The sequence below is a fragment of the Acanthochromis polyacanthus genome, chromosome 18 (assembly GCF_021347895.1).
Source record: "Acanthochromis polyacanthus isolate Apoly-LR-REF ecotype Palm Island chromosome 18, KAUST_Apoly_ChrSc, whole genome shotgun sequence".
Lineage (NCBI taxonomy): Eukaryota > Metazoa > Chordata > Actinopteri > Pomacentridae > Acanthochromis > Acanthochromis polyacanthus.
In genome coordinates this window covers 25234711-25247184 of record NC_067130.1, presented here as the reverse complement: position 1 = coordinate 25247184, position 12474 = coordinate 25234711, and the positions used below count along the sequence as shown (strand labels likewise).

General features: G+C 39.9%; 1 protein-coding gene across 1 annotated transcript; it reads left to right on the top strand.

Annotated features, from left to right (window-relative positions):
- Positions 1-472: 472 nt before the first annotated feature.
- Positions 473-10944, top strand: LOC127530934 (uncharacterized). The gene is made up of 2 exons (XM_051938919.1): positions 473-794; positions 5357-10944. Exons 1-2 carry the CDS (start codon positions 764-766, stop codon positions 5782-5784), a joined length of 459 nt encoding a protein of 152 aa, XP_051794879.1. The 5' UTR covers positions 473-763; the 3' UTR covers positions 5785-10944.
- The last annotated feature ends 1530 nt before the right edge of the window (positions 10945-12474 follow it).

Here is a 12474-nt window from a genome sequence, read left to right as displayed (position 1 = left end):
CCTTTAGTAGGCTACTTGTGCATTGGCTCAATAAATTCTTATATTTTCCATATTGAATTTAGGAGAAGCAGGTTTATGGTTTGTTATTGTAATGAAGAGACCTGCTAACACTTAATACATCAGTGTTTGCTGCTCAGATTTATAGGATCAGTCAGTCAGAAGTCAAAGTGGCAGCTGCAAGAAAGATTTATTGCCACTATGTTTGAAAAGTGCTAAAAATACACTTGCCTTGTCCTAAGTCTGAAATGAAAGAAAACCTTCGGGTGTCTGGGGATGACAACAGACACATGAAAGGCAAAAGGGGTAAGCTTTGGGAAAAGGTTGCCTTAATGATTTGAACAGTCTTTTTGTAATGTAGTGTTGATTGCTTTATTATTTGTTTGAAACACATTTGAGTGGTGTTTTCTCAGGTTTCTTTTTTCCATCCTTTTCTTTCTGTGCAGAACATTTAGCCTATCACTGTCTCTTTACTTAGATAACTTGGGATCGTGCTGATGAAAAGCATCTGTGAGGCTGAGGGGGGACGCGCACGGAGTTGATCCGCCCTTCCTCCCCCGCGTCTGGGAGGCAGCGCTGCCCCTCAGCCTGGGATGGCACCAGGAGGGCAGCAGCACGCAGGAGCTGCCCTCCATCCGCTGGAAGTCCTCTCACTGCCCTCAGCCGGATTTAACCTACTTGCCGCACCGCAGATGCAGCAGACAGTAAGGCTTGCAGCTGAAGGTAGAATGGGCCAAACCTTCTGGTCCCTTCTGTAACTCTGGAAATGGATCCGACATCCGTGCACACAGAAAAAGGTATTCATTACTTCGATGTTTCCTTATGGAGACGCTCGTGCATGCGTGTGCAAGTTCCCAGGTTCTGTCTCTCTGTGTGAAGGTGGGTCTGCGGCAGCCTACCGCCTGTAGTTGCTCGTGTTGCTCTGCACTTGTTGAGTGATGTGGGTATGTATGTGCGTCTTCAGCTGCTGTGCTTCACTAGGCTCATGTATGACGGTAGCTTATGTCTGCTTGTGAATGGAGGTGATGAGGTAACTGACTCCAGCTAACAACTTGAACCATCTGCTCCGTCATAATGAGGTGTTTTCTGGGCTGCGCTGAATCAAAAAGCGTAGGCTGAATTACTATCGTACATTCGTGACAAAGATGGAGCTCATAGGTTGTCAGCAGCCACTGCAGATACATCTATTCCACCTGCTTTTCTTTTCGTTTACCTCAGAGCTTGTGGGTGGGATGGAGGTCAGGATCAAGGCTGACTTAATCCACATAGAAAAATAAAGTGGTGGCACCGCGGTTTTTGAACCAGGAGATCGATTGCAGACATCTAGTCTTATTTTGCATCCATGCAGCGGTTTTATGTCACTCATATATCAAATGAACAATATTTTGTGAAAGTTTACAATTATGTACAAGTTGACAAAGCAGTGAACAAGCTGCTAAAGTAGTGGGGTAAAGTTGAACTTAACTTTGTAAAATCGTAGTAGATTATTTCAGAAGTCTCGCCAACTAAATGACAAAATAGGTATTTTGTCAATTTTCCATGGCTGAAATAATCCAGCATGTGCGAATTTAATATAAAAAAAAAACAGAAAAATTAGCTGCAAGCCCCATTGCCCAATTTATGATACATTGTGAAAACGGATGGAAATGAGCCTTGTGCTAAAACCAGCTTATTTACTGCAACCTTGTGGAAACTATCATGACATGTATGTTCGTTAATATGCACTGTCCCATCCAAATAAATAAATGATGAGTTAGCTTTAAGTGTCATTTAAATGATTCTGACTTGAGGAACAACTATTTCAACCACATATTCTAACTCCAAAGTGGCAATGTCTTCAACTTTATGACCTTTTTCTTGTCTTAGGGTGCTTTCACACATACACACGTGGACAAAATTGTTGGTACCCCTCAGTTAAAGAAGGAAAAACCCACAATTCTCACTGAAATCACTTGAAACTCACAAAAGTAACAATAAATAAAAATTTATTGAAAATTAAATAATCAAAAACAGCCATTACTTTTGAATTGTTGATTAACATAATTATTTAAAAAAACAAACTAATGAAACAGGCCTGGACAAAAATGATGGTACCTCTATAAAAGATTGAAAACTATTTGACCAGAGTGACATGATTAACTCAGGTGTGTCATTTAATTGACATCACAGGTGTTTCCAAACTCATAATCAGTCAGTCTGCCTATTTAAAGGGAGACAAGTAGTCACCCTGCTGTTTGGTGAAAAGGTGTGTACCACACTGAACATGGACAACAGAAAGCGAAGGAGAGAATTGTCCCAGGACATCCGAAAAAAAATTATAGACAAACATCTTAAAGGTAAAGGCTATAAGACCATCTCTAAACAGCTTGAAGTTCCTGTGACAACAGTGGCTCATATTATTCAGAAGTTCAAGACCCACGGGACAGTAGCCAACCTCCCTGGACGTGGCCGCAAGAGGAAAATTGATGACAAATTGAAGAGACGGATCGTTGGAATTGTATCCAAAGAGCCCAGAGCAACCTCCAAAGAAATTAAAGGTGAACTCCAAGGCCAAGGTACATCAGTGTCAGATCGCACCATTCGTCGTTGTTTGAGCCAAAGTGGACTTCATGGGAGACGACCAAGGAGGACACCACTGCTGAAAAAAACTCATAAAAAAGCCAGACTGGAATTTGCAAAAATGCATGTTGACAAGCCACAAAGCTTCTGGGAGAATGTCCTTTGGACAGATGAGACCAAACTGGAGCTTTTTGGTAAGGCACATCAACTCTATGTTCATAGACTCAAAAACCAAGCATACGAAGAAAAGAACACTGTCCCTACGGTGAAACATGGAGGAGGCTCAGTAATGTTTTGGGGCTGCTTTGCTGCATCTGGCACAGGGTGTCTTGAAAGTGTGCAAGGTACGATGAAATCTGAAGACTATCAAGGCATTCTGGAGAGAAATGTGCTGCCTAGTGTCAGAAAGCTTGGTCTCAGTCGCAGGTCATGGGTCTTCCAACAGGACAACGATCCAAAACACACAGCCAAAAACACCCAAGAATGGCTGAGAGAAAAGCGTTGGACTATTCTAAAGTGGCCTTCTATGAGCCCAGATCTGAATCCCATTGAACTTATGTGGAAGGAGCTGAAACATGCCATTTGGAGAAGACACCCATCAAACCTGAGACAACTGGAGCTGTTTGCTCATGAGGAGTGGGCCAAAATACCTGTTGACAGCTGCAGAACGCTCATTGACAAATACAGAAATCGTTTAATTGCAGTGATTGCCTCAAAAGGTTGTGCAACAAAATATTAAGTTATGGGTACCATCATTTTTGTCCAGCCCTGTTTCATTAGTTTGTTTTTTTTAAATAATTATGTTAATCAACAATTCAAAAGTGATGGCTGATTTTGATTATTTAATTTTCAATAAATTTTTATTTATTGTTACTTTTGTGAGTTTCAAGTGATTTCAGTGAGAATTGTGGGTTTTTCCTTCTTTAACTGAGGGGTACCAACAATTTTGTCCACGTGTGTACGCCTTTTGGTCCGCTTAAAGCGGACTGGAGTCCGCAACACCAGCAAGTACGGTTCGTTTCGGCTGGTGTGAAAGCAGACCAGATGTTTTTGGTGCGGACTAAAGAACCGGACCGAGACCACCTCTCGCTTCTATGTGAACTCCAGTTCGGTTCGCTCCTGGTGAGAACACAAACCTGTCTCCATTCGGACCGGCTTGATGGCGCAGCAGACTTTTTGGTGTACGGGAGCTGCCGTAGCAACCTGCAGGCAGGGGGAATTTTGGGATAACGATAACGTCTTGCAATGCATCTTCTCCGTGCCAAAAACGACTGTGTAATGTTCTCGTACCGAATGCGAGCTTCATGCTGGAACAACAGCAGTATTTGTGCTTGCTGCATAAAGCAATGATACGAATATATGGCAACAAGAAGGAACAGGAGAACATAGTTCATTGTTTACGAATAAACCAGCCTGTTGTTTTCTTCTGGGATTTTTCCCTCTTCACATGCTGCGCCAATCAGCGTTCACCGACGTCATTATTTTTGTGAACAGCGCCGCCAAACGACAAGGGGGAGATATAACATTCATCGTAGTTGGTTCAACTGCGAAAACACTGGTGTGAATGCGAACCGAACCAGTTGAAATTAGCAACATTGTAACAACTTTTGGGTCCAAGCGAACCACTCTAACGGACTAACAGGTGTGAAAGCACCCTTAGAGTGATTCAGAAAGTCTTTTTGGGGGGCATATTATGAGAAATGTGACATTATCAGGAGAGCATCTATATTTTTTTCAAACTGAAGATTAATGCAAAGACCAACAAACAGAATTTTTCCTACATGAAAGGATATTTTTGACAGTTTTGTGAAATTGGTATATATTACCTCAGGTCAAATTTGGTACGCTAGAGTTTTTATCTTAACTTGAAAAATACACCCTGTTTATTAGTTGCATGTTTATGAGCCACCATCATTCGCAGAATTACTTCCCACTGTTTTCTGCAAATGGCTACATGTTGCATTCTGCTATGGATTTGTATATATGCTTGGCCTGCTACAGGAGAGAGAGACTACACTGCCTGCCTGTGTGTTACTAGCTGTGACCTGTGCCTCTCTTTTGTAGGAAAATAAACATGCTGACCATGTGATGTATGAGCAACTATTTTAAAACTGCTACACATTAAACTTCTGTTTTATTCAAAAAAAAAAAGTTGTTAGAGAATGAGCAATAGATGGCACCATTCAGCTGTATCAGACACATTCTCTATGTGGAATGTGATCTCTGACACAGGACAGTTTTCACTGTAATAAACCACCTAATTGTTTATTACTAATGATTTTTACAGTCAGAAGTTGCTTTACCCTTGTAGAGAACAGAGTGAGTAGTAGGATGCCTATTATTGCTTCACTATGCATACTTAATAGATAGTATGATTTTTTAGAAAATTTTGCTTTAAATCTGTCTATTCTTGTACAATATCTATTTCACAAATTATTCAATTGTAATAAAAGTCATACCGGTGAGGCATAAAGTCATCTCCTGAGAGTCTACCTGCACTGCTGATTTGCACAATTTTTTTTACAGTAGTTTAGAAATATTTTTTGAATTGAGGTAGAATTGCCACCTTTGTTTATGATCCATAGTATATTACTCTCATGTACTTTACTAGCATCTCACTGGCGTTATCCCCATTCTCTAAATTTTAAAAATTCCATTGGACTGTGACTGGATGGAGGCAAAATCTCTAAACCACTATGCTCATGGATAGATACCACTAGAAATAATCCATTTGTCATTTGGTGTATTAACCCTTGATAAATCTAACGATCAGCTATACTTTGGTCCTGTGTGTTCCCAGACAATGAGGTCCATCTAACGGGCTTGGGCCAGGCCAGTGAGAAGAGGATGCCACAGCGCCCCCTCTGGAAGCTGCCGTGCCACTGTCCAACTGCCCCCCCACACTTCTCTTCCTGGATGATGGAGGGAGAACCCTTCAGCTCTGCTCTCTCTTCTCTGCTGTACTCTGCCGGGGGACACTTGGTCGCCCTCTCTTCATCCTCGACTTCATCTTCCTCTTCGTCTTCGTCTGATTCAGCCATTGCTGCAATGTCACTGGAGCAGAAGACAACTTTTGCCTTAGTCATTTTCCTCTTTATTTTCCTCCTCATCCTCATTGTGCGATGCTTCCGTATCCTGTTAGACCCATACCGGAGTATGCCGACCTCCACGTGGGCTGATGGTCTTGATGGTTTGGAGAAAGGCCAGTTCGACTACACTCTGGCCTAGGGCGTTATACAAAATATACACATTGCCCGTTCTTGTACTTTTTCATTTCACACTGCCTTTTTCAGATGAGCACACATAGGTATTTTGCCTTACATTTAATACAGCAAAAGTGGATGTATCATAACTTGAAACTATTATACACTACAGGACAAAGGTTTGGAAGCAAGATCAGATTTGTACAAAAAAAGATCATAGTTTCATAGCTATACTTTGCAACAAAATAAACATTATTATATAGAGTCACTCATCAGAAAACAATTTTACTATAATTATCAGGGTATTTGGATTTTTCTTGCTGAGACTTTGCTTTCTTCAAAGTAACTTCCTCTGGCTTTAACAACAGCATGGCATAAACGAGGCATTTGTTGCACACATTTTCTAAAGTATGTGCCAGGAATTACATTCCAAGCTTTCTTAAGTTCATCAGTGAGAGACCGTTGATTCATGGCACACACTTTTCTGACTGATCAATCCAATTCGTCCCACAGAAGCTCAACTGCAGAGAGATCTGGACACTGAAGGAGCCAAATCATCATTCGAAGAATACATTCCTCTTCTTTTTTGTCTAGTAACCCTGACAGAGCTTGGAAGAATGCTTAGGGTCATTATCTTACTGTAAAACAAACTTTCAACCCACAAGTCTTAGTCCAGATGGAAGTGCATGATGCTGGAGGATGGAGTTGTACTTTTCGGTCTTTATGATACCCTTTACCTCAAACAAATCTATTACTCTATCACCCGCAAAAAAAATCCCCATACCATGGCACTACCACCTCTATGCTATAGTGTGGGTGTTTTGCATGGTGCTGTAAGATTTTCACCAGTTTGTCTGCGGACGTAGACTCTGCTATTTCAACCAAATTGTTCAAATTTGTTGTCGTCGGTCCAGAGAACTTGTTTCCAGTCATCATAGATCCAATTTTTGTGTGCTCTTGTCCACTCATGTCTCTTTTTATTGTTCTTTGGAAGAAAAAAAAATATATATATATATATATATATAGTTTCTTTTTTGCAGATGCACAACCCTTCAGACCAGCCTTTCTTAAAAGTGTTTGCACAATTGTCAGAGATATGGGCTTTGACCATTTCATATTGATTTTCTCCCTTATTTGTGGTCCCGTTTCCAGCCGATCTCTTTTACTGGTGACAATGACATGTTTATCCTCTGCTTTTGTAGTAACGCTTTTGCTTCCAGACCTTTTTCTATCATTATAACTTCTAGTTTCTTCTCCTCTCTTTAGTGTGGAATCAATCAAGAATTAAGATTCAAGAATCTTTGTTGTCATTGTGTTTCCATGCAGCAAAATTATGATTGGTAACTTCCAGCTAGGGCTGGAGTAGTGGTTGGCACTTTCGCCTTGCAGCAAGAAGATCCCTGGTTCAAATCCCAGCCTGGGATCTTTCTGCATGGAGTTTGCATGTTCTCCCTGTGCATGCGTGGATTTTCTCCGGGCACTCCGGTTTCCTCCCACAGTCCAAAAATATGCTGAGGTTAATTGGTTACTCTAAATTGTCCGTAGTTGTGAGTGCGATTGTTTGTCTGTATGCGTAGCCCTGCGACAGACTGGCGACCTGTCCAGGGTGTCCCCTGCCTTCGCCCAAGTAAGCTGGGATAGGCTCCAGCACCTCCCGCGACCCTAGTGAGGATAAAGCGGTGTATAGAGAATAGATGGATGGATGGATATCCAGCTATAGAAAAAAAAGCCGGGAGCTCCAAGCTGCTGCGTGCATACATGCTGCCATCTTTACAACAGTAACAGTAGTGAACACCTTTGTTCAGCACCATTAGGTGTTTTGCAATTTGTCTTTGACTGTATCCTTCTTTCTTCAATGTACAAATCTCTACTCTCATTTCTTTACTCAGTTGTTTCTTTCTAGCCATTTCTGTGGTATTTTGTCAGTAATATGGACAGAGTTGAGATTTATTGGGATTTCTGTATGCAAACTTTCAAAAGCCAAAGAGCTAAAGGGAATAATGAAAACTGATTAGTTTTTTTTTTGTTTGTTTGTTTTTTACCTTTGCACTTAAATTGTGACTCTTGGATATCTTTTCAATGCTAAAACTAAGCTGTTATTCATTTGTTAAGATTTATTCAGCAGTTTTCTGGTAACTTCGATGTGTACTTAAAGGTAAATTGAGGAAAATGGTGCATGTCAACAAAAGCAAAGTCTGATCATGCAGTAAATACATCCCAAAATCCATAGAATTCCTAATTATTTTTGACAAAGGTATTTTGAACAGAAACTTGAAGTTTCGTCATTTTGTTGTAGACCTACAAATAATGTGAAAGTTTTAGGAATGAAAAACTTTTACAAGATATGCAAGAAATTCTGATATACAACATGACGTAATATTTCAGATTCTGTGTGACCAGACTAGTGACCATGTTAACTTCTTTGTACAAAGCTCAGATTTCCTTCAGTCGGATCCTTCCCACTCATCTGGATCTCATCGACTCATCAGAGGCTTGTTCAACTAAATCAACCTGCAATCATTGTTTACTTAGAAATATGACTGGGCCTCAAGTTTCCAACAAAATATTGCTCACAAAGTAGCATTGTGATGGTACGAAACATGGTCTCAAAACTAAATGAAAGTGTCAGTTGTCAGACTGCTATTCTGAACAAAGAAGTGCTTTCTTTTTATCCAATTATGGCTGGACTGAAGGTTTCTAAAGGGGAAGTATGTGGAGCTCTAAAACACTGTGTGACTACTGGATCAGTTGGGTCCAAATTAATATCAGGTGGATCAAAAGTGAGCACAACATCAGAAGATCAACGCATCAAGTATTGAGAGGTACAGAATCAGCTTCATCACAGGTACAGAATTCACAAAATAAAGAACACAAGACTGTAGTCAGGAGAAGTCCTGTCAAAAGAAGGCTGTTTTGTAGTGGTCTGAGAAGATGAAGAGCGTCTCTAAACCACTCCTCAGTGAGAGAAAGTTGGTGTGAAAGTGTTTCCTGATACTATAAAGTGGACTGTCATAGAGTGATATATAATTTTGTTTAAATATGGAAATAACAGCACACATTTAAAGTCTCTGTTTGAAAACACTGATCGCCATATTGTCACACCAGGCTGTCCACATATTCACATGAAAGACAAATGTTTCAAGAATGAAAAGAAGAGCTGAGAGAGATTTATTTCTTTCCCCTGCACAGTAATCCAGTCACTGTGGGTCTGAATATGAGTTTGGGTGTCAGGATTCTATGAAAGATGATGATGAAAGGAGACACTAAAACTTGGCAGCATTTCTTGGAGCTGTAACTGTTCTGTTCTACTGTGGTACTTGCGCCAAAGGTGCTCCTTACAGAAATGTTTTAAAAGCACTTTTGTAATCAAACAATTCAGTGAGGTAGGCATCAGGGTTTTATGCTAACAGGGTATGAGTGTTGAGATTTAAAATGAGGTTGAAGTTGAATTCTGCCATGCACAAGCATTACGACCATGATCATTTTATAGATTATTGGTTGATGAAGATTATTGATAGTGGAAATTGTCCACTAAGAGGCAGATCATCTCTGGTAATCTATAGTGGTGGCATTCAGAGCGTATAGGATTGTTAAGGTAAACAGCAGAAAAAACAAGCTGCATTTATTTTACTGACAATTCTTGTGAGGCTTCATAATCTGCTGCTGTCCTGTCTTCCCATACTCATACACTGACCACTCTGTTCATGGGTTTAATTGTACAATGTGGATCCAGAGCTTTAAATATATGAATGCACATCACCAAAGCACAAACATCACACTCCACACATGTGTAGCGAGCAGTTGGTCAGGTGTTCATCCTACAGCAAGGTAATGACCTAAAACATAAGTCCAAGCTATACCAGAACTACCTTAGGAAAAATGAACAAGATGATCTGCTTAAAAACATGGAGTGGCTAGCACAGTCTCCAGACTTAAACCCCATGGAGATGGTTTGGGATGGACTGGTCAGAAGAGTGAAAGCAAAGCAACCTACAAGTGCCGCACATTTGATTTCCTTTGTGTAAACAATGCCACGAGTGTTTCAGCTGTTATATCTGCCACAGGTAGCTGCTTTGATGACTCAAAAGCAATGTTGTGTACAAAAAGGGAAGTTTCAGCCAAGTTTTGGCTATCTTTTTTTTTTTTTTTTTTTGAGAAATAGTGCTGACAAAAAGTATTAAAAGTTACTGAAAGAATAACTTGGCATCTTGAGCATTGATTTGCCACCTTTACATAATGATCTATAATCAAAAAGTATGCAGCTATTCAACCCTGTTACCCTAATTTTAACCCTGTGACCATATCATTTTAATTGAAAATAATCATAAATTCCTTTCTCAGCTCAAAAGGGTTTGGCCCATTGTCCTTTAAAGAGTTTAAGTAATTATATGCATAATGTGTTAGAGTAAATATTGTAAAATAAATACTTAAATTAATTAGTTAAGTGAAACATGCCACTTTTGAAAGGTTGAACAAGATAGATTTTGAAAATTACTTAAATTATTTTAAATCAAGTCATGTGTGAAACCAAATGGTTATTCAGAGAGAACATTACTTTCTTTCCTTAATGGAAAAGGAATTATATTTAACAAATGAAATAATGTACTTTTTTCATGTTCCTTAGTGTTGGTAACAGGGTTGCACCAAGTATAGCAAACAACAAATAAAACATGTAATAAAGTGGTACCATTGATGTGTAAGCTGAGCCAATTAAGCCTTTGATAGTTTATTACCTGTTATTAATGAATATGTAGCAGAAAATTATAAAAGAGAAAGTTTGGTTTTCCAAAATTTTGAAGCCCAAATGTCCTCCAATTTTGGAATGATCCATAGCCTATATGCAGATATCATATATAGGTAGTCTTAGCTGCAGTAACACAGTTGGTTAGTAATCTGTAAACTGGTAAAGTTTCAGTTGTTTTGTGGCACATGCATAAAAACAGTTTAAGTCTAATAGATCTATGGTGCTTCCCAGAGGGCGGCAAAGTGAGCAGGTGGTTGCCTGGGTGAGATGAAATCCCACCAGGACTCACCGTCTTCACTTTACTGATGATGTTCAATGCTGGCTGATGTTAGCACTTGGTGGAATCATAGGTTGTGGGTGGAATATACAGCCATGACAGTGAACTCCTGCTGCAGATTACATGGCTGGCATTTTAATGTAATAAACTCCATATCTGGTGAACAGTGGCTTTCAATGGCTGTTGCATTTGTGCACTACTTGTTACTAGAGTCAGTCAATGCATGAATTTGCAATGTTGCGATTGCAACAATTCACATAAATTCAAGCAATCTCTGTGGATTTTGTGCAACCTTGCAACTTTGTCTAGTGTTTCTGCTGACCCAGAGCTTCATCATGGATCACTGTGTGAAACCAAGTCTCAGTTATAATCATTATGAGCAGCTCAGTACAGATTTTTGTGCCTCAATGAATAATATACGGCCCTACTGATCAACTGCTCTATTCCCTTAATCTGCTTCATTTTCACAATTTTGCATGTTTTCTACTGTCGAATATTTTTAGATCAAAAAAGAAAGGCTGCATTGAAGAGAATTTGGCAGAAGCAGTTTCACACCAGGGGCTGCACAGTGGCTTGTTAGTCCCTGGTTCCTGCACCAGGGATCTCTCTGCTTGGAGTTTGCATGTTCTCCCTGTGCAGCATGGATTTTCTCCAGATTCTCTCACAGTCCAAAAAACATGCTGAGATTAATTGATGTTTCTAAATTGCCTGTAGGTGTTAATATGAGTGTGTTTGTTTGTCTCTATGTGTAGCTCTGTAATAGACTGGTGACCTGTCCAGGATGTGTCTTGCATTCCCAAGTCAGCTGGGATAGACTGCAGCCCTTGCTCTCTGCAACCCCCACCATCCATCCCGCAACCCTAATGAGGATTAAGCCTTGTATAGATAATGGATGGATGGTTTCAACATCAGATCCCCTCTAAAACACTCAAAACATTGTTAGGATGAACGTGAAAAACACTTTTAACGTCTAAACATGTAGGGGTTTCTGTGGTAACATGTTAAGACCAAGAAATAATTCATTTTTGTCAAGATTTTTATGAATTTTAACAATGTCAACAAACAAAACTGATTACACCAGGAATATGGTTTATGAAATACATCCATCCATCCATTCTCTATACACCGCTTTATCGTCACTAGGGTCGCGGGGGGTGCTGGAGCCTATCCCAGCTGACTCGGGCGAAGGCAAGGGACCACTGTGCAGCCCTTTATGAAATACACTTTTTAAAAATAAAAAAAAATCTTAATAAATAAAGCAAATGTGAATTAAGGTATCGCTTTAATTGTATATAGTACATTTAACAAAACACAACTAATTCTTATCTAGAAAAAATCATGAATAATTTTATAATGGGATATACACTCTATGGTCATTACCATTATTTTTGCGCAACTCAGTTTCTTTTCGATGCTACAAAGTTCAATCGTGACAAAAAACATTTTTATTTTCGTCCGTCTCTTTCCGCCGCTACGACGGAGAGAACTGATACAACTAAACAAAAGTATCCTCAGCCATTAACTGCACTGTCAGGCAACGCTTGTTATAACCGTCGGGACGCTCGGATTCAATAAGTGGAGGCAGAAAAGTACAATGGAAATAGACTCCGCCCGCTCCGAAGAATTTCGGCATACGTCGGGCATCCTTACAAATGAACCCAAAAGTTGAAGCTGAAATAACGCATTGCGTCGAG

Bases quoted from the DNA above. Each gene is read 5' to 3' on its own strand.
- LOC127530934 (XM_051938919.1), top strand. From the start codon at position 764: ATGGATCCGACATCCGTGCACACAGAAAAAG. The intron at 795-5,356 runs GTATTCATTACT...GTGTGTTCCCAG, and splicing joins ATCCGTGCACACAGAAAAAG to ACAATGAGGTCCATCTAACG.